A 22,959-nucleotide genomic window follows, 5' to 3' on the forward strand; every position below is an offset into this window, starting at 1 on the left:
ACAAGGCTCACCTGGGCCATCTACGCACCTATCGCTGTCTTCGAGGCCGGTCCTGACACACCCTGTTCCGCGGCAGGCCCGCAGGCCACGCCCCCCTCCACAATGAAAAACCCTGTCGCTAGCTTACTTGGCAAAGCAGTTTGAGCGTATGACTGCTAGTCTGCATCATACTGAAGCAGAATGAGTCCAACGGCAGTCAAAGATGTTAAACATGTCTGAACAGTAGACATGTATCCATGAAAATATGAAAAGCTGCTGATGATGTGTTTGACAGAGAAGCACCTGGAAGGCCAGTAGAAGTCCACTCTCAAATGTTGTACATGATTCAATTCAGTTCACTTTGGTTTTATTTATTTATTTCATTTATAAAAATCAAACAAAGAAAAATAAAATGAAAACAATCAACATGACATTTAAGTAAATTATGAATGAAAATGTGCAGAAAGAAATTTAAAAAACGTATATTATTTTCCCGTTTTTCTTACTAATACAGCAATTGACTACTAAGCCATATTTGTTTTAATTTTACAACAATTAAACCAATAATTAAGAAGTAATTTTACTCAGTGATAACTGCAGTATGTGTGCAAACAAAACAAACAGATTTTACAGAAGAAAATAAGAAGCTTTTTTAACCTCTAACCTGTTGTGAAAAGTTGTTTTTATATATATTTTTTTAATTCCAAATTATATATTGAGGATTGTGTTGAATCGTGAATTGTTTCTGGATAAAATTGTCAACCCGAGATTCGGATTGAAATCATGAGTTGTAAGATTCTCATCCCTCAGCCAATTGTCATATCACACATTACTCACCGGGTCTGCCAGAGAATAAGAAGACTCAGTGTTGCCAATTTAGCAATTATATTAAGCGAGTAATCAGAACCTCCTACATCAGGGGTCGGGAACCTTTTTGGCTGAGAGAGCCAAGAAGCCAAATATTTTAAAATGTATTTCCCTAGGAGCCATACTCTGAACACAACTAAACGCGTGCATTTTTAAGTAAGACCAACATTTCTAGAGTATAATAGGTCTCTTATTTTTTGTAATAACATCGTTATTCTGAAGCTAACTGTGGAGGGGGCGTGGCCTGCGGGCCTGCAGCAAAGCAGGATGTTGCCAGGACCGGCCTCGAAATCAGCGACAGGTGTATAGATGGCCCACCTGGGCCTTGTTATCTAATCACCTGTCGCTCTGTTATAAGCAGCAGCCAGGAGGAGAGACAGGGTTGGGGCTGGAGCCAGAGGGCGAATGAGGACGAAAGAGAAAAAGACAATTGCTGAAAAGCAACTGAGAGACTAATTGAAAAAAAAAAACTATATTTTAACCCTAAAACAGGCTCTCATGTCGGTGCTTGGTGGTCTGAAGAACCCCCAGGAGGGCAAGGCCAACACTAACCAATAATAAATAAATTACTTCTTACCATTAACGCAACTTCTTGAACATAAAAATGCATGAGAATGTTTTAAATTTTGAATGTCATTTTTAACACTATGATTACAAGTGGAATTATTCATTACTTATCGTGTTAAGCAATGTCAGCTCAGATTTATCCGAGAGCCAGATGCTGTCATCAAAAGAGCCACATCTGGCTCTAGAGCCATAGGTTCCCTACCCCTGTCCTAGATACTCTTTTGCACACAAAAAATGTGCCTGCGGAGAGACTTTGGGAGACTCCTAGACAAAAGCATGTTCCGCTCTTCTCAACCAGCTGCGAGTGCTGGGTTTATAATTGCAAGGTGTTCCACTAATGTCGCCTATTTAATTTGATCATGTTAAAGGTAACAGTTGCACCACACTTCACAAAAATAAGTAGGAAGAAGCAGAGCTCATGTATTTATTATTTCCCTAACAAGATGGCGATGAACACAAATAGCAACAATAATGAGAAGCTATATGACACATTCTTCCAAAGACTTTCCAGTGTGATTTCGATGTTTTGGAGGTGATTTTTTTTTGTTGTTGTTTTTCCAGACAGTGGCGTTGACATGCTTCACTCAAGGCTGTCTGTGTTTGAGCTCCATCCCCCTCTCATTGCACATTGTGTCTCCTCCTCAAACATTTGCATCGATGTCTGATTGTCTTCCGGGTTTCTCGCCTGCTGTCTGGCTTGCTGTTAATTTAGAAAACCACTCAACAAGTCATAGTTGGGACTATCTGAGATGGCCTAATGGATCTGAAAGTTAATTGATGTCAGCATTACAGTATATGCTCAGTTGCTGCTTTTTTTTTTTTTTTTTTTTTACATTTTGCTCTTCTCTGAGATGAATTATGCAAAGTAGTACCTTGGGAAAGAGTCGGAATAGCTCATCTCATCAAAGAGCTGCTGGAAATCAATGCACGACTGCTGGGTGCATCTGTCGATGTGCACAGACACCCCAGTGTGCAGTGTGTGTGTGTGTGTGTTCTTGTATTTCCACCCTTCTTGAGACATCAACGTGGAAAAGTATACCTTCCATATAAGGACCGATGAACAAGTTATGAACCAAAATGATGGTCCCAATACGGTAAAATCACTGCACGTAATAGAGAATGTCTCATTTGCACCCCTGGTGGTGAAATCTATCAAAATTAGGGTGGTCCCAAAAACGAGGGATTTTTTCAAATTGACTGTGTCACTTTTACAAGTGCTCCACCTCTGGTTAACATATGAAATAACAAGTGTGTGTAAGATATTGAAATGCGCCCCCTTTGGCCAAAATTTAAAAATAATAAATACATATATAGAGACATACTGTAATAACTTAAAGTAAATAATGATGATTAAAAAACATTTACAAACAAAAAATAAAATAAAAATAAAAAATTAACCAAAAGCAGTCTTTTTCTCACAATGCGTCGACTTTTTTCTTATAAAATTGGGAACAATTTATCATATTCGGGACGCTCGCTGCTGTGTTGGATCCGCTTTGGACTGGACTCTCGCGGCTGTGTTGGATCCACTATGGATTGAACTTTCACAGTATCATGTTAGACCCGCCCTACATTAATTGCTTTCGGTCCCCTAGAGGGGGGGAGGGGTTGCCCACATGTGTGGTCCTCTCCAAGGTTCTCATAGTCATCATTGTCACCGACGTCCCACTGGGTGTGAGTTTTCCTTGCCCTTATGGGGGCCTACCGAGGATGTCATGGTGGTTTTCTTTCTGTCTCTGTAATATTGCAATATTTTCTCGTAAAATTATTACTTTTTTATGTAAAATAATTTCTTTTAATGCAAAATGGTGACATTTGTCATATGAAATTCTGACTTTTTTCACAATATTGCCATTTTTTGTGTTACTCTTGTAAAACAGTGAAATTTTTCGAGTGAAATTATTACTTTTGTCATTATTTTGCTGAGTAAAATTCCGATTATCATCAGAATATTGCTAACATTTTAAAGTTTTCTTATAAAATTGTGACTTTTGTCAAGTAAAATTACGACTCTTTTCATAAAGTTGCTTACGTTTTAAGCTTTTCTTGTAAAATTGCGACGGTCATTGAGTGAAATTCCAACTTTAATCATAATATTGCGCGAATGTTCACTTTTTCTTGTAAAATTTTGACCCGCGTCGAGTAAGATCACAACTTTTATCATAATACTAGAGGTAGGCATTTTTCAGAGGTCTGAAAAAAGGTTACAAATAAAAAACGCGTGTGTGTGTGAGAGAGAGAGAGAGAGAGAGAGAGAGAGAGAGAGAGAGAGAGAGAGAGAGAGAGAGGGAGAGAGAGAGAGAGATTCCAAGTTAGCCTACTTTTTTTGCAGGCCTACATGTGTGCATGTGTCATTCTCTCTTCACTTCCCCTCCTTTTGATTGGAGGAGCTGCATGACCCAGCTTGTAGTAGGTGGGCAGCAATTTGGGGTCATTTCTGAACCTGTCTCTTCATAAGCAATACTGTACTTACACTGCGGGCATGCGAGAAAGGAGGAGGAATTGCATCAACCTCCCTGCTTGCACACACTGCAGACAAAACACAAGTCTGATGTATGGACGTTAAAGCAGGCTGACACGACACGGTATTGCCATCTAGCGGTAGAATGGAGCATTACAATGACAAGGCAGAAACTCTCTCAACAATATAAATCTGCATTGATGAGCAGAATAAGTAATTAGACATGTATCAACATGTGTTTGCCCATGTATGAAATAAATTGAGGATGTGGGTGACAATAATGTACATATAAGTATTCCATAGCCAACATCTCACATGTCAAAACAATACAGTTTTTCATGCAGCTGGTAATGTTTTCCAAATTTCTATGGGAAAAAAAACTTTAATATGGTTTCAAATGTTTTGAATGGTATTAACATACTTAAATTATGTTATTGTAAACCAGTTCCTCCTTGCATGTATACACATGCTTTATGTATCGGGTGTGATAACCGGGAAGCTCAGTGGGTGTCGCTCTCCATGGTCAAAGTCCACAATATTTGCCAGTTTATGTCTTTGTTTCATCAACAATGTGTTTGCTTAACCCAGGGGTAGGGAACCTATGGCTCTAGAGCCAGATGTGGCTCTTTTGATGACTGCATCTGGCTCTCAGATTAATCTTAGCTGACATTGCTTAACACGATAAGTAATGAATAATTCTGCTGGTAATCACGATGTTGAAAATAACGTTCAAATATAAAACATTCTCATGTATTTTAATCCATCCAACTGTTTTCTACCGCACCTGTAGAAAGAAATAACAATGTTATTAAAAATAATTTAGAGACTTATTATACACTAAAAATGTTGGTTTTTCTTAAAAAATGCATGCATTGGGCAGTGTTAAAAAAATATGATATGGCTCTCACGGAAATACATTTTAAAATATTTGGCTTTCATGGCTCTCTCTGCCAAAAAGGTTGCCGACCCCTGGCTTAACCTATTATTACTATAACAATCTACAAGGTTAATATAGTTGGCGTCCCTTTCTTCCCCTCCATTTATCTTCTTTCTTTTGTATTTTAAGTTATCATTACATATATATATATGTTGTTGCATTTGAACAATTGTATTGTTGATAATATAAGTAATTATTGTTATTATTCATTATTATGTTATTATTCATTATCGATAGTGCTATTTATATCGGTATTTCTATTGCTCATTTGTAGTGTCAATCAATCAATCAATGTTTGTTTATATAGCCCCAAATCACAAATGTCTCAAAGGACTGCACAAATCATTACGACTACAACATCCTCGGAAGAACCCACAAAAGGGCAATAATGTGTAATAATGTTCAGTGTCATTTCTGTGTTATTATTTATTTCACTAACTGCTTCTTTGCTATCACTTTTACCATCATATTTGTACATATCCTATTTGCTAATGTTGTTCTGTTGTTGTTGTTGTTACTGTTGTGTTTGCTATTGTAATTGTCTCTCTGTCTTATCCCCTTCTTCCCCCTCTATCTTCCTTTTTTTCTCTTTCAATCCCCCCCTGCTCAGTCCCGGCTGCACCAAAAAATAATATAAATCCATTTAATACAGTGAAATACAAATAAGGCAACAAGAGAAGTATTCCGCACTTCTCTTTTGTGAAGTAAATGTGTACAGCAGATACGGGCATCTACATCAACAAGAGGATGTGTCTAAGTAGCTGGACAGGACAAAAAAAGAAAAAGAAGAGTTCGAACCAGTGGCATCTTTGGTCTTTTTTTGTGGGGCTGGCGAAATAAATGTAAAATAAATTCAAACGCCTAAATTATTTGGTGTTTTTTGAATGTTTTGCATACAAAAGTTCCACTTTGTTTTACAAAATAGTGTCAACAAAAAACCCGATAGACAAAAGAAAAGTTGCCATAACATGGATTTTATTCAAACATTCTATCATGATTCATTTAAGTATGATTATAAATATGTCAAGTAGCCCTTTACTTATTAATGTAAGGTAGAAATGAGCTAATTTGTGTTTGATAAATGGATATTAATAATAATAATCATACATGCATCAATCCATTTTTTTCTACCGCTTTTCAGTCTCGGAGTCACGGAGGAGCTGGAGTATCTGAAGTAGTACATATTTTTAAAAAGCATTATTAGTGCTTCTATTGAGTGATAAGCCTACCCTGTCTTTAAAAACAAATGACGCCTCTGTTTTCAACTTTAATCTGGGGTCTTTGAATGCACCACAACTACAGTATGTGCTGTGAGATGCAAAAGTGAAACTAAACATAACGTTGCTGGGTGCCACTACAAATACATTTATTATTTGATTACCTTTCTTCTATTCCCTCATTCTGGTGCCCTAATGTTGCGGTGTGTGCATGCATAAAAGTGAGATTTGAAGACGTTATGACGTCTATTTACCACTTTGCATTTGTGGAAGGGAGTGTTGGTTGTGTTACACATTTCCAATGTGATTCAAAAAACAACATAATCAAACTCTGATTTTATTTGAACTCTTATTACGTCGTTATTTATAACTGACGGATCGAAATGCAAGAATGAAATCTTCAAATCTTTACGAAAGTCAAGGTCATGATCATAAGCCCCTCCCAGTGGTTGTGGACAGAGACAACAACATTAAGTGCTCATACTCTGGTTTCTCCCCACTGTCCAAAATCATGTATTTTACAATAAAAACTTAAAATTGCCCATCGATGTGTGTGTAAATAGTTGTTTGTTCATAAGTGTCAGAGCTTTGATTGATTGGTGATCAGTGCAAAGTGTACACTGCTTTTCACCTTAAGCCAGTTGGGATCAGTGGGTTCAGTCTGTGAACAGGAGAAGCAGTGAAGAAGATGGATGGATGCATGGACTTGGCTGGGGCCCATAGGCTGGAGAGGGTGGCAGGTTTTACAATTGTAGACCACAATATACAGATAGGAACTGATAGTTTGAGAGTTGCCACAGAGGTCTGAAATCAGGTTCTTGATTACATTGGACTGTATGATAAAAAGCCTATACAGGATTTTTATAAGGTAATTGTGTTAGAAATGTTTAGGGTCACAACCACTAAGGGACACGATCGGAAAGGCTCTGCCCTTCGGTGCACCCATCAATTCGACATGAATAATGTACGGTAAATTACACTGCAGAAATGGCTACCATGCTGCATATAAAAAGGAAAGACTAAAAGTGTCGTTAAAGTTAATACTCATGTGTATCTTTATTAAATTTCTCTTGCTCTTCCCATTCCTTCCCTGCACTTGTCTTCGGCAGGATGACCTGGACCCCTTCCAAGACCTGCTAGAAGACCGCTCCTACACCACAGATGTTAACATACCCAGTCCCAAGCCTAAATTTGCTCAGTGCAAAGAGAGTAAGAAGGACCTGATCACGTAAGAGCCCGCCTACGACCACATATCTTTGCCATGTAAATTCCCATTCACGTCGCTCCCCCCTCATCTATGGTCCGTTCACACCTTCCTTACTTGCAGAGCACCATTTACATGCTGTTTTATTTAGCTTTATGTTCTGTAATCTACAAATGAATGCATCCGGACATCATCCGAATCCAAATGATAAATGAGCTTAAGAACCAGCATCCCAACCACAAAATGAATTCCAGACAGTGTAGCTAAACTGGAGACAATGAAAATCAAACAATATCTCAGGCCCCGTTTAGACTAAGGGTATCCAGGGTAAATCACACCTAACCTTTCCGTGTCCACACACAACAATGCCACCGTCTAAGATCCCCGCTCCCCTCCGTACGCCGGCGCAATGCGACCTAGTACGCATGCGCAGAAAATGTGCACGTCATAGTCACCTCCAGTGTTGCTTTGTATGCAAGTTCTTAAATGTAACTTATCTGAACAATATCCAGTGTTGTGGTATTTCAGTTAACTGGAATCCAGTGTGCTGTGGCGCCCTATTGTAGTTAATCACACCTGAAACATCATAAATTAAGCAAATCTTTATTAAACGCGTAAACAATGTGATAAAGAACATTTTACATCAATCAATCTAGATATTTGGTCAGGACACTCCTCACTTGCCTTCACCTTCATTGTCCATTCCTTTTTTATATACTCTGGACCTAGACGTTGAGTCGGCAACATACATGAAGGACAATAACTGATACAGTCTACTTTGCCAGCCCAATTTCATTCGCCATTTTCCTCAACGGCCAGGTAATACAAAGCACATGCTACCATTTTTATCACATCCACGGGATGTAGTATCCCAAAATGATATTCATGTGTGATTTCCACAAGTACATCTAGAAGAAGGAGTAACATGGGCATGTCTGGATGACTCGCCTCCGTATTTCCAGTGGTTACCTCCGAGTTACGAAACCGCTTTATTATTAAACTGGTTGTGGCGTGTTCCTTCTGAAGTCACTTCCTGTGTGGGCGCGGTCTTTCTGGCGTCACCTTCTCTCCGAACTGAGTTTAAAAACAATCAACGAGTCCATACAAAGCTGAGAGCCGTAGATTCAAGAAATACACGGCGCACTTACCCGTGTAAAACATTTTCTGAAGACGGTGACCTTAATCGCTGGTTTAGTGTGGCTGAGAAGGGTTTTAGGCTATATAATTATTTGTTTAATGGTTTAAAGGACTTGGTGTAGCCAAGGCCTCAATCAACCCCTCTTTCTGTGATATTTACATTTTCTTTCTCCTTCCTTTTGGGGTCATAAATCTGTGTACCGTATTTTTCGGATTATAAATTGCTCCGGAGTATACGTCTCACCGGCCAAAAATGCATAACAAAGAAGGAAAAAAACAAATATACGTTGCACTGGAGTATAAGTCGCATTTTTGGGGGAAATGTATTTGATAAAACCCAACAGCAAGAATAGACATTTGAAAGGCAATTTAAAATAAATAAAGAATAGTGAACAAAAGGCTGAATAAGTGTACGTTATATGACGCATAAATAACCAACTGAGAAGGTGCCTGGTGTGTTAACGTAACATATTATGGTAAGAGTCATTTAAATAACTATAACATATAGAACATGCTATACGTTAACCAAACAATTTGTCACTCTTAATCGATAAATCCGATTAAATCTTCTTCCTCGATGTCACTTCTAAACAACTCTGCCAACTCCTAAGGTATGCGCTGCTTCCTCTTCTCGTTTTCTGCTGCATATTTCACTACGTCCAGCTTGTAATCTGCAGTACATGATTTTTTTTTCAGTGCCATTTTTGTTCAGCCCTTCTCAATTTTTATAAGTTACCACCAACGATGAAATGATCCATCTTAATAACTACGGCAGTAGCATATAGCATATATCAGTTAGCATTCTATGACCCACAATGCACTTCTGCCATGACCCTCCCCCGCCGAATTCTTATTGGTTGACGTGTACGTGACGATTGCTGACATTTTCTCCGTCTCTTCCGCAAATGAGATAAATATTATTTGATATTTTACGGTAATGTGTTAATAATTTCACACATAAGTCGCTCCGGAGTATATGTTGCACCCCCAGCCAAACTATGAAAAAAGCTGCGACTTATACTCCGAAAAATACGGTATTTTTGCTTTTGTCACTTAAGAAATATTTTCACATCGAAGGTGTGACTTATTTTTCCCTGGTGGATCCTACAAGTCGACTTTTAATAATTGTTTTCAGTTAACCTTGACTACGCTGTCAAATATTAGTCTCGCTCTTGTTTTAACAATGCTACAATATATAATATTATGATAACTGTGGCTCCGAAATGACAACACTGGCTCGGTTTCTTAAAGACGGGCTCTTTACTTGAGTTTTAAGCCGTGAAAACTGCAGGACAAGAGATGAAATACAATGGTTTTAAAAACAGTTCAGTCCCAGGCAAACAAGGTGCCAAACAAAAATAGCTACCTCGTGGCCGCCTGCCACTTCGGAGGTTCTTGGGCAGCAAACACTCCAGTGTTGTGCAACTACATGAGCGTACACAAAATCAAACCAATGCACTCCACAAATATACAGAACATTTCAACACAATATGACAAATACTTTGTTCAGCTAGCCAAATGTTCCCCACTGCTGCTGATGGCCCAAAGTCCTTTGCATGTCTGCAACTCCAAACACCACACCAAATCTCGCGAGAATAGCTGTGTGACAAAGAAAATAAATTGCCCCTTTTATAGTAACCCAAATGTGTCTTATTTACAACAAATATAACATGACTTCAGAACCATAATAATTTACAACAAAAAATGTTAATCCTTAAAACAAAAAATATTAAGTGTAAGTTTTCAACAACACTTACAATAACAATGAACCATAATAATAGCCCAACTATTTTGAAGGTGTAGCAATTAAAGATGAAAGGGCTAGTTGCAGCTCGCAGTAGCTATTTATCACGTAGAAGAAGAACATTTAAGCAGACTGGCTGTTTTGCATTCTGGAAAGTACTTTTGATCTTTCATCTTGTCAGCCATATATTTTTTTTTAAATAAAGAAGTCATAACATACCACAGAGGTGAGGGAAATTATCCATTTCCAAATGCATCACAATTGGGACATAGATGATTTAGAATCCACGGACAAACATCCACATTTTTGATTATTTAAGTATGTTAAATCAGGTAATTTAGAGCGTTCTGAAATGCGGAACTACCACTGACACACACAAAGAAAAACACAGCAGTAGGAGGAGAGGAGAAGCCACGCTAACCGCTACGATGGCTTGAATCTGACGTAGTGAAACGACAATAGGATAAGTGTATTTGAAGAGAGAATAATCAGAATCAGAATCAGAAATACTTAATTAATCCCAGAGGGAAAATTAAAATTTTCAGCACAATCCCATTCCAAATCAGACAAACATTACAGGGAGACAGAACAGGATTGCTGATGTCTGCCAACTTTCGGCGCCCCTTACAAAATAGGTGAGATACAGGTAAACAATAACAGCAATGTGAGCAATAGATATAATTGGGTAGATTTGACACACTTCTTTGAGTTGGGTGCTTACGGTGAATATATAATGATATTATTATACAACATAATAATTAAAGATGCAGCAATTACAGATATATCATTGAATCATAGCCCCTGAATTGTATTCAAATTGTAAGGTCCCTAAACATTCCCACCACTAACATACCATAGTAGATCCCTGCCTGTTCAGTAATGAATACCCCAATTGTCTCTGCTTTTAATTGTAATAAAGTCATGTTTTTTATGGTTTTTATGGTATCCATATGAGTTGGGAAATTATGTTAAATGTACATATAAATGGAATACAATGATTTGCAAATCATTTTCAACCCATATTCAGTTGAATATGCTACAAAGACAACATATTTGATGTTCAAACTGATACACATTTTTTGGGGGGGCAAATAATCATTAACTTAGGAATTTGATGCCAGCAACACGTGACAAACAAGTTGGGAAAGGTGGCAATAAATACTGAGAAATTTGAGGAATGCTCATCAAACACTTATTTGGAACATCCCACAGGTGTGCAGGCTAATTGGGAAAAGGTGGGTGCCATGATTGGGTATAAAAACAGCTTCCCAAAAAATGCTCAGTCTTTCACAAGAAAGGATGGTGCGAGACACACCCCTTTGTCCACAACTGCGTGAGCAAATAGTCAAACAGTTTAAGAACAACATTTCTCAAAGTGCATTTGCAAGTAATTTAGGGATTTCAATATCTACGGTCCATAATATCATTAAAAGGTTCAGAGAATTTGGAGAAATCACTCCACATAAGCGGCATGGCCGGGAACCAACATTGAATGACCGTGACCTTCAATCCTTCAGATGGCGCTGTATCAAAAAGCGACATCAATCACTAAAGGATATCACCATATGGGCTCAGGAACACTTCAGAAAACCACTGTCTCTATATACAGTTCGTCGCTACATCTGTAAGTGCAAGTTAAAGCTCTACTATGCAAAGAGAAAGCCATTTATCAACAACATCCAGAAACGCCGCCGGCTTCTCTGGGCCCGAGATCATCTAAGATGGACTTGATGCAAAGTGAAAAAGTGTTCTGTGGTCTGACGAGTCCACATTTCAAATTGTTTTTGGAAATATTCGACATCGTGTCATCCAGACCAAGGGGGAAGCGAACCATCCAGACTGTAATCGACGCAAAGTTTAAAAGCCAGCATCTGTGATGGTATGGGGGTGCATTAGTGCCCAAGGCATGGGTAACTTACACACATGTGAAGGCACCATTAATGCTGAAAGGTACATACAGGTTTTGGAACAACATATGCTGCCATCCAAGCGCAGTCTTTTTCATGGACGCCCCTGCTTATTTCAGCAAAACAATACCAAGCCACATTTAGCACATGTTACAACAGCGTGGCTTCGTAAAAAAAAGAGTGTGGGTACTTTCCTTGCCCATCTGCAGTCCAGACCTGTTTCCCATCGAAAATTTGTGGCACATTTTGAAGCGTAAAATATGACAGCGGAGACCCCTGACTGTTGAACGACTGAAGCTCTACATAAAACAAGAATGGGAAAGAATTCCACTTTCAAGGCTTCAACAATTAGTTTCCTCAGTTCCCAAACGTTTATTGAGTGTTGTTATAAGAAAAGGTGATGTAACACAGTGGTGAACATGCCCTTTCCCAACTACTTTGGCATGTGTTGCAGCCATGAAATTCTAAGGTAATTATTATTTGCAAAAAAAAAAAAAAATAAAGTTTATGAGTTTGAACATCAAGTATCTTGTCTTTGTAGTTCATTCAATTGAATATGGGTTGAAAAGGATTTGAAAATCCTTGTATTCCGTTTATATTTACATCTAACATAATTTACTTTTTTTTCACATTTTCAAATTTTTCTTAGTTTGTTTTTCTTATGCTACAATTGTTGGAGATTCTTACTGCACTATTTTTACTGTTTGGTTTTTTTGCTAATTTTGGGGTATATTTTTCAGCCTCTCAGGTTGTCCATTAGCTGATAAAAGTATTCGGAGTATGCTGGCCAACAACGCGCAAGAGCTCAAGTAAGGCTTGAAGATGACTTGTGTTTGTATGTTTTACCGTTTTGTTTTTTTTTGCTCTAAATTCATTTTTACCTTTTTTAATATGCTGTAGTAATATTTTACCATTATATTAGGTAATTACTACTGCTATTAGGGATGTTTGCATACCAAAAATATAAGAATACTAGAACCACTTAGATTATTATTTTTTTGTAACAAGACTTTAAAATAATATATATATATATATATATATATACATATATATATATATATATATATATATATATATATATATATTAAGACAAAAGTCTTGCCTTGAAAATTAGTCATTAGTATAAATAATATACTAGTGAACGCAGAGATGTCATCAATTTCTTTGGTAATACATATTTTAAACTGTAAAAAAATATACACATATTACTATATACTCTGATTTATGAAACTGTAATCACATTTAATATATAAGAAATACAAATATATTTTAAATATATGTACAATTACAATCCAAATGCCTTGTTGTTTTTACCTTTTGCGTCTATTCTCATGAAGATTCTAGACCCTGAGCCCTTGTTGTGTTTTCTGCCCCAGGTGCCCGACACCAGGGTGCGATGGTTCGGGACATATCACTGGCAACTACGCCTCTCACAGAAGGTACAGTCTGCATCACAAAAAGAATATATTAACTACTTGGTCCACTTTTATCGAAATATATACTGTAGATCCAAATTTGGCCTACTTCTTGATCTTTGTAACACCTGTAACAATTGATGTGCAGTCTCTCAGGTTGTCCACGTGCCAGAAAAAGCGGAATAAAGATCATCCACAGTAAAGAGAACAAGGAGGACCAAGAGCCAATCAGGTGAGCAAAGGGCCCCTCTAAAAATGTGCATTTGACTTTTCCCATTACAAAGGAGGAAAAAAAAAACAGTTGATTGGTCTTGGATGTGCGCTCGTGGATGCAAAGATAAAGCCAACTTGAGAAGACATTAAGTTGCAGCTGCGATTCTGCAGTGTCGGGTGATCTCCTGCAGAGCCACAAGGAGGGAAGAGAGTGAGTGGCAAGCATGAAGGCAGGGAGAGATTGATTGGAACGTTACCTAAATCCCTCGGTGGGCTCTCGGCGCTCCTCCTGCAGCTAAATTGATTTTTGTGGTGGCGCAGAACACAAACAACACACTTGGGCCGTTCTCAAAGTAAATGTTCTGGTGGATTCTGGGAGTGATGTATTACTGTACAAGTCTTACTGCCACTATGATTAACTGACATTGAAATGTACTTTACCACCACTTAATTCACAATAATTATATCTTTAGTTTATTTTATAACATCCGCTCCATAATATGATATACATAAAGTGATGACATACTGTATCTCCATAATTGTACCTTTGGCTTCCCTGTCCCCATCTCAACTAAAAGTTAAAGATAAAGTACCAATGATTATCACACAGACTCTTGGTGTGGCGAAATTATCACTGCATTTGAACCATCACCCTTGATCACCCCCTGGGAGGTGAGGAGAGCAGTGGGCAGCAGCGGGGCCGCGCCCGGGAATCATTTTTGTTTATTTAACCCCCAATTCCAATCCTTGATGCTGAGTGCCAAGTAGGAAAGGAATGAGTGCCATTTTTATAGTCTTTGGTAAGACTCGGCCGGGATTTGAACTCACAACCTACCGATCTTAGGGCGGACACTATAACCACTAGGCCACTGAGTAGGCACAGTAGCAGTCCACTGTATCATATTGACTCACAATTCAGCCGTTTTGGTTATTTATTTAGCATGTCCATAGTGAAATAACACAGCAAGTTAAGTTAAAGTTAAAGTACCACTGATAGTCTCACACACACTGGTGTAGTGAAATTATCCTCTGCATTTGACCCAACCCATTTTCGATGGGAGACAGGTCTGGACTGCAGGCGGGCCAGGAAAGTACCCGCACTCTTTTACTACGAAGTCACACTGTTGTAACACGTGGCTGCATTTTCTTGCTGAAATAAGCAGAGGCGTCCATGATAACGTTGCTTGGATGACAACATATGTTGCTCCAAAACCTGTATGGACCTTTCAGCGTTAATGGTGCCTTCACAGATGTGTAAGTTACCCATGTCTTGGGCACTAATACACCCCCATACCATCACAGATGCTGGCTTTTGAACTTTACGCCTATAACAATTCAAAAGGCTTATTTTCCTCATTGTTCTGGAGGACATCACGTCCTCTGTTTCCAAATGTGATGGTAAATGGTAAATGGGTTGTACTCGTATAGCGCTTTTCTACCCCTTTTTAAGGACCCCAAAGCGCTTTGACAATATTTCCACATTCACCCATTCACACACACATTCACACACTGACGGCGGGAGTTGCCATGCAAGGCGCTCACCAGGACCCATCAGGAGCTAGGGTGAAGTGTCTTGCCCAATGACACAACGGATGTGACTAGGAATATAGGCTCGTCAGACCACAGAAAACCTTTCCACTTTGCATCATTCCATTTTAGGTGAGCTCGGGCCCAGCCAAGCCGGCGGCGTTTCAGGGTGTTGTTGATAAATGGGTTTGGCTTTGCATAGTAGAGTTTTAACTTGCACTTACAGATGTAGCAACTAACTGTAGTTATAGACAGTGGTTTTATGAAGTGTTCCTGAGCCCATCTGATGATATCCTTTACACACTGATGTCGGTTTTTGATGCAGTCCGTAATATCATCGCTTACCTGCAGTTATTTCTCCAGATTCTCTGAACCTTTTGATGATTTTACGGACCGTAGATCGTAAAATCCCTAAATTCCTTGCAATAGCTTGTTGAGAAATGTTGTTCTAAAACTGTTCGACAATTTGCTTACAAAGTGGTGACCCTTATCCCTTCCTTGTTTGTGAAATACTTAGCATTTAATGGAAGCTGCTCTTATACCCAATCATGGCACCCAACTGTTCCCAATTAGCCTGCACACCTGTGGGATGTTCCATATAAGTGTTTGATAAGCACTCCTCAACTTTATCAGTATTTATTGCCACCTTTCCCAAATTCTTTGTCACGTGTTGCTGGCATCAAATTCTAAAGTTAATGATTATTTGCACACAAAAAAAATGTGTATCTGTTTGAACATCAAATATGTTGTCTTTGTAGCATATTCAACTTAATATGGGTTGAAAATGATTTGCAAATTTGCAATTTCCCAACTCATATGGAAATGGGGTTTGTACAAAAAGTATTGAAATTGTTACCCAGCCGTATGCGCCTGTGGCCTGTGCTTTTGTGCTATCTGGGTGCTAAAGTAATAAGCTGCTATCTGCAAAGTTGCCTTTCTTGTACAACTCTAGTTCGCCGCATTATGTTTGTGATTTATAGAACTTCATCCATCCATTTTCTACCGCTTGCCCCGTTCGGGGTGGCAGGGGTGCAGGAGCCTATCTCAGCTGCATTCGGGCGGAAGGCGGCGTACACCCTGGACAACTCACCACCTTATCGCAGACTTGTTTTGGTAAATCCATTTCATGTGAGTAGTATGGAGGGTGCCTTCATCCTGCCTGTAGAGGGCGCCGAATGAGCGCTGAAAATATATAAATAGAGAATCCCCCCCCCCCCAGATCATATAGATATACTGTATGATTAGGATAGACTCCAGCAACTCCTCGCTACCCCGAAAGGGACAAGCGGTAGAAAATAGATGGATGGATGGACTTTAACATGCAACATATTTTATAATCAGTGCAACGAATTTACACATGCCACTAAAATGAAGAGAATCATTGTTTTTTTCATGTTTTGTATTCATGCATTAAACATTAGCTGTATCTTATAAGGAGGGGAAATGTCCAAAGCGACGATATTCAGTCTCTCTTTTTCTACGTATTTCTATAATTGAAGCAGACAAGTAGTTATTGAAGCACTTGTAAGATATCTGAGCGAAGTATTCAAATTTGAAGTGTTTTTCAAGAACCTGAAATCACAAATTTTAAAAGAAATATTTTATAATTTCAGAAAAAAGAGCAATTTCTTCCCTTAAGTGTTATGAGACTACACGTTCATAAGAAAGGGTTAACAATTTTTTAAAAAAAGAAGTACAGGCATACTTTCATTACTTTAAATTCCCTGTTGAAAAAAAAAACAGAGCAGACCCTGCCAAAATCTGCAGTCCTTAATTAAAAATACTCTGTCAAGAGTTGAGCATAATAATTTGCTGTCACAATGATTTGCTTCAAAATGATCCACTAGCTAATGTAGTCTACACTTGCAGAGATCCGCTGCTTTATAAGATGAAATCAATCATTCCGCGGTGTCAAGAGTCAAATGACTCACTTTTATTAAAGTAAAGGTAATTAAAAATATAATGCCACACTAAACTTCCATTTGCAGACAAATTGTCCATATATGTCTTCGAAGCTCTTTAAGTTGATCTTAGACTAATTTGTTTGCATTTGAAGACACAAATTATGCTTCTTGTAGCCTGAAATTATTATCGCCATAATCTATTGTGTGTGTGTTGGGTATTAATCTGTGCTTCATTTATTTTGGCTTTAGCTGCTTTCTGTGCAAAATGTCAGTGGGTGATTGTATAAAATCTTTGTTAAGATAACAAAGTGCAATGTACTATATGAGGGAAATTAAGCATCACAAACATGCAAACAATGGCTTTTTGTGTCCACACTTCAGTGTCTCATACTACCAGGGTTTCATTTTATAAATCGCTGATAATCAAACTGAACACTCCAAGGCATTAAATGTCGCTAGTTATTAAAAAAATCTTACTATCTGGCTTGAACTGATCAGAGCCTATCTGAGTTGAGCTTGTGTTTATTTCGAACATGCATGCATACGACATGGTACATCGCAGTTTCCAGTTTGTCTATTCAACATGTTCGAAAAGGAGTAAGGAAGAAGCAGATCTTTTTTAATCCTACCCCTTTTCCTTTACATAGCAGTTGCTAAAACTTTTGTTCACTTTCTGATCTCAATTTATTCACAATATACTCCATTAAGTAATATCAATTTTAAAAATAATAATAATAAGTGAAGTAAGTTATATTTCATATGGTGAGATGAGTAGGGCTTCACGGTGGTAGAGGGGTTAGTGCATCTGCCTCACAATACGAAGGTCCTGCAGTCCTGGGTTCAAATCCAGGCTCGGGATCTTTCTGTGTGGAGTTTGCATGTTCTCCCCGTGAATGCGTGGGTTCCCTCCGGGTATTCCGGCTTCCTCCCACTTCCAAAGACATCCACCTGGGGATAGGTTGATTGGCAACACTAAATTGGCCCTAGTGTATGAATGTGAGTGTGAATGTTGTCAGTCTATCTGTGTTGGCCCTGCGATGGGATGAGATGGCGACTTGTCCAGGGTGTACCCCGCCTTCCGCCCGATTGTAGCTGAGATAGGCGCCAGCGCCCCCCGCGACCCCAAAAGGGAATAAGCGGTAGAAAATGGATAGATGGATGGAGATGAGTAAGATTATTTAAAAAATGGATGGATGGATGAAATTCAGAATGTTTATCATGGTTCTTTTTCTTTGTACTTTGTAAACACTTTAAGTATGAAGAGTTTCTTGAAGTGGATCCTATTAGTACATTGTTAGATGTCTTTGCTCTATCCATTCCATAATTTAATTCCACATACTGATGTACTGAAGGTCTTAAGTGTTGTTTGTGCGTACAAATGTTTTAATTACATTTTTCCCTAAGATTATTGTTTTTCCTGAGCATGCGTGTGCAAAGCAGATAGTGTTTTTTCTTGAGCCAGCTAATGACCGTAAATGAATCAATAAATGTGAATTCAAATAAAAATATTAAGCATTTGTCTTCACATGTTTAACTCCTAATTCAGGTGTCCTGTTCCTGGTTGTGATGGCCAAGGTCACGTGACAGGGAAGTACGCGTCACACAGAAGTGCATCGGGATGCCCAATTGCAGCAAAGAGGCAAAAAGATGGCTACCTAAACGGCATCCAGTTCACATGGAAGTCCGGCAAGACGGAGGGGATGTCCTGCCCCACGCCGGGCTGCGACGGCTCGGGTCACGTCAGCGGCAGCTTTCTGACGCACCGGAGGTACCGGCGGATACTTTTAATTTGTCTTTATGTAGATTATTGTGCTGATATATGCGGCTTGTGGGATACTGTACTATAAATAGCATAAGTAACATCTCATTAATATGAGGTGGCGACTTGTCCAGGGTGTACCCCGCCTTCCGCCCGATTGTAGCTGAGATAGGCGCCGGCGCCCCCCGCGACCCCAAAAGGGAATAAGCGGTAGAAAATGGATGGATAATATGCAATACATCCATTGCAATAATAAATATATATATATATTGCTAATTCAGTGCAGTAAAAATGTACAGCCAGATTAATGAGTATTAGATATTGTTAAATAATAAAATTTTTATCAAAATACATTAATATTTAAGCGAGATTGATTATTAAAATAAATAATATACAGTACAGGCCAAATGTTTGGACACACCTTCTCAGTTCAATGCGTTTTCTTAATTTTCATGACGATTTTCCTTGTAGATTGTCACTGAAGGCATCAGAACTATGACACTTATGAAGTGAAAACCCTTTCAAGCTCATCAAGAGAATGCCAAGAGTGTGCGAAACAGTAACCAGAGCTATTTTAAAGAAACTAGAATACAAAACATGTTTTAAATTATTTTACTTTTTTATGTTAAGTACATAACTCCACATGTGTTCATTCATAGTTTTGATGCCTTCAGTGACAATCTACAATGTAAATAGTCATGAAAATAAAGAAAATACGTTAAATGAGAAAGTGTGTCCAAACTTCTGTAAAAAAATGAATAAATAATAACAATATTGGTAAAATATGACAAAACATACAGCTTTACTTAATGATTATTAACATATTAAATTATACTAAAAGTAAGACATACAAATTATTAGGTTCTCATAGTCATCATTCTCACCGACGTCCCACTGGGTGTGAGTTTTCCTTGTCCTTATGTGGGCCTACCGAGGATGTCGTAGTGGTTTGTGTTGTGGTTTGTGCAGCCCTTTGAGACACTAGTGATTTAGGGCTATATTTAAGTAAACATTGATTGATTGATTGATTGATTGATCAAAATATGATTAAATGTATCAAAATAAATATTGAAATATATTAAAATGTATGATGAGGTCAATATTAAAATATTATTAAATACATCACAATTATTACTAAAATTTAAAAAAGAGATCAACAATACAGAAAACAATATATTAAAATGTATTATTATTATAATATTAATAAATATATTAAAATGTTATCAAAATATATGAAAATATACAATTACTTTAATGCTACAGAAGGCGGCACACATCATTTTACTAAAACAAGGATGGCGCACCTTAGCCAAAAATGTTGTTTTTGACTAATATAAATATATATTCTTTTTTTTTTTTTATGTAAAAACCTGCCTGAACATACAAGATGACCCATTTTTAGAAGGAAAAACCGGGATATGATAAGCTTTGTTGAATCCATTACGACTTTTTATGAAAATATACAGTTATTTTTGTGTATCGTCCATGGCAATATCATCCTTAGGAAACAATGCAAATAACCACTCAAAGTAGTAAAACTATAACCCACACATTTTCCACTATGTTCCAGTTTTTGTCACACGTTCTTTTTCTTTTAAACCCCCTTTGTAAGGCATTTCTAACTGCTTCTTCCAGTCTGTCAGGCTGTCCTCGTGCCACTTCTGCCATGAGGAAAGCAAGACTCTCCGGAGTGGACATGCTCACAATAAAGCAGCAGCGTGGCAGCAACGGTAATTTCCAGCCGGACTTACTTACACAACATGGACGATGGAAACGTTTGTGTAAATCAACTAACCTTTTAAGGACCGATTAACTTCATTAAGTTTTTGTGGAACTGTAGAAGTTCATAAATCAAAGATCATAAGAGCAAAGTTGTCTGTAAGATTCTTTCTTCTTTTTAATTGCCTAAAATGATCTGTGTCAAATATTTCACAGACTCACAATGTCCTTCATAATTCATGGCTGCAGCGTTTTATTATGTCATTTTAACGATCGCTAATAAATCTAATCTTAGCGATACACTACGCTTACGTGTGACTTGTGACTTGCAGGCTTGGACCATGAAGAGGAGCTCAAACAGCTGGATGAAGAAATCAAAGATTTAAGTGAATCCAATTCACAAGTGGAAGCGGACATGATCAAACTCAGAACGCAGGTAACGCGTCGACATCCCTCTAACTGGCCGTGATGTACGTCCTTATAACGCCAAAGTCATCTCTGAACATTCCAACCCCTCAGATCACAACCATGGAGTCCAACTTGAAGTCCATGGAGGAGGAAAACAAGGTGATTGAACAGCAAAATGACTCTCTCCTGCATGAGCTGGCCAACCTCAGCCAGTCACTGGTTAACAGTTTAGCTAATACCCAGCTCCCCCATATGGTAAGGGCCCCAAGGAGCAGCAAGCTAGACAGTAGCAGTTCATAGTCAATGCGTGTTTACGCACACATGGACTGTGGCAGAGATGTGAGGCATGATTGTGCGAATGCTGAGAGAAAAACATACATTATCTCATGTGTATCATATATATTAGGGCTGTGAATCTTTGGGTGTCCCACGATTCGATTCAATATCGGTTCTTGGCGTCGCAATTCTATGATATATCAATTTTTTCGATTCGATTCGATTCTCGATTCAAAAACTATATTTTTCCGATTCAAAAAGATTCTTTATTCATTCAATACATAGGATTTCAGCAGGATCTACCCCAGTCTGCTGACATGCTAGCAGAGTAGTAGATTTAAAAAAAAAAAAAGCTTTTATAATTGTAAAGGACAATGTTTTATCAACTGATTGCAATAACGTAAATTTGATTTAACTATTAAACGAACCAAAAATATGACTTATTTTATCTTTGTGAAAACATTGGACACAGTGTGTTGTCAAGCTTATGAGATGCGATTCAAGTGTAAGCCACTGTGACACTATTGTTCTTTCTTATTATTTTTATAAATGTCTAATGATAATGTCAATGAGGGATTTTCAATCACTGCTATGCTGAAATTATAACTAATATTGATACTGTTGTTGATAATATTCATTTTTGTTTCACTACTTTTGGTTTGTTCTGTGTCGTGTTTGTCTCCTCTCAATTGCTGTTTATTGCAGTTCTGAGTGTTGCTAGGTCAGGTTTGGTTTTGGAATTGAATTACATTGTTATCGTATTGCTGTGTAGTGGTTTGTTGGATTGATAAAAAAAAATAAAAAAAAATCGATTTTTAAAAAATTAGAATCGATTCTGAATCGCACAACGTAAACGTTTCGATTCGTATTCAAATCGATTTTTTCCTACACCCCTAATATATATCATATTTTATTCCTCCCTTTTATCGTGCTTAATATTATATATTGTAGGCTGACCATACGTCCTCTTTTCCCCGGACATGTCCTCTTTTGCGGCGGGTTTTTTTAAAATGCGTCAAATGTCCGGCATTCTGAATTAGGGTTGCGTGTATTTTCAATGTAGGTTCCATTACTTCACGTCAAATATTCCACTAAGAAAAATATTTTTGGTGGAAGATTTTGCATATTTTGTGTGTTTGCCAATAAAAACATAGTTTTGTTTGACAAAAAAGGGCGGAAAACAAACAAACAAAAAAACAACATAAAAAAACCATAACATTTTGAAATGAAGGATAGATGTGAAGTTGATGTAGACTCCAGAGATTTAAGCGTTAAATATAAAATGTATGTATGCCCTGGCACACCATTATCATCATTTCATGACCGAAGCAAAACACTTTTTATACTATTATACTGAAATAAATACACCTACAACTTATTAAATAAAAACATAGAAAAAAATACCAGCAGCTTAGAGTTTACATCCATGAAGGAAAGAAGAAAGTGAATGAATGTTTATAACTGAATACATTTACATGTGTATACACTTTTGTTTTGTTTTTTTATAAAAAAAAAATTATGAATTAAGTAACGTTTATGACAACCTTTTTCCAAAACACGATATAGAATGTGAGATACAACAGGATAATGAATACGTTTATCATTTGTTTTCAAAACACTTACAAAAAAGTGGGACCCCAAAAATTTACTGTGAAACCCCATTTTTATGACTTGATGGGGTCCCTGGTGTCATGATCCGTGGTCCGGATCATTTTTAG

At 37.8% G+C, this 22,959-nt stretch overlaps 1 protein-coding gene across 8 annotated transcripts in view; it reads left to right on the forward strand.

The window, feature by feature from the left end:
* myt1lb (myelin transcription factor 1-like, b) overlaps positions 1-22,959 on the forward strand; it is a 598,322-nt gene that overhangs the window by 566,672 nt on the left and 8,691 nt on the right. For 7 of the 8 annotated variants that reach the window (XM_061895654.1, XM_061895661.1, XM_061895656.1 and 4 more), the window contains 8 exons: positions 7,138-7,256; positions 12,761-12,829; positions 13,397-13,459; positions 13,584-13,667; positions 18,626-18,847; positions 20,474-20,568; positions 20,890-20,993; positions 21,077-21,220. In XM_061895654.1, coding sequence (XP_061751638.1) covers positions 7,138-7,256; positions 12,761-12,829; positions 13,397-13,459; positions 13,584-13,667; positions 18,626-18,847; positions 20,474-20,568; positions 20,890-20,993; positions 21,077-21,220 — 900 coding nt within the window. The remainder of the gene's footprint in view (positions 1-7,137; positions 7,257-12,760; positions 12,830-13,396; positions 13,460-13,583; positions 13,668-18,625; positions 18,848-20,473; positions 20,569-20,889; positions 20,994-21,076; positions 21,221-22,959) is intronic. The other variant, XM_061895657.1, reaches the window with a different exon arrangement.

Source organism: Nerophis ophidion, linkage group LG03, assembly GCF_033978795.1.
Source record: "Nerophis ophidion isolate RoL-2023_Sa linkage group LG03, RoL_Noph_v1.0, whole genome shotgun sequence".
Taxonomy (NCBI): Eukaryota; Metazoa; Chordata; class Actinopteri; order Syngnathiformes; family Syngnathidae; genus Nerophis; species Nerophis ophidion.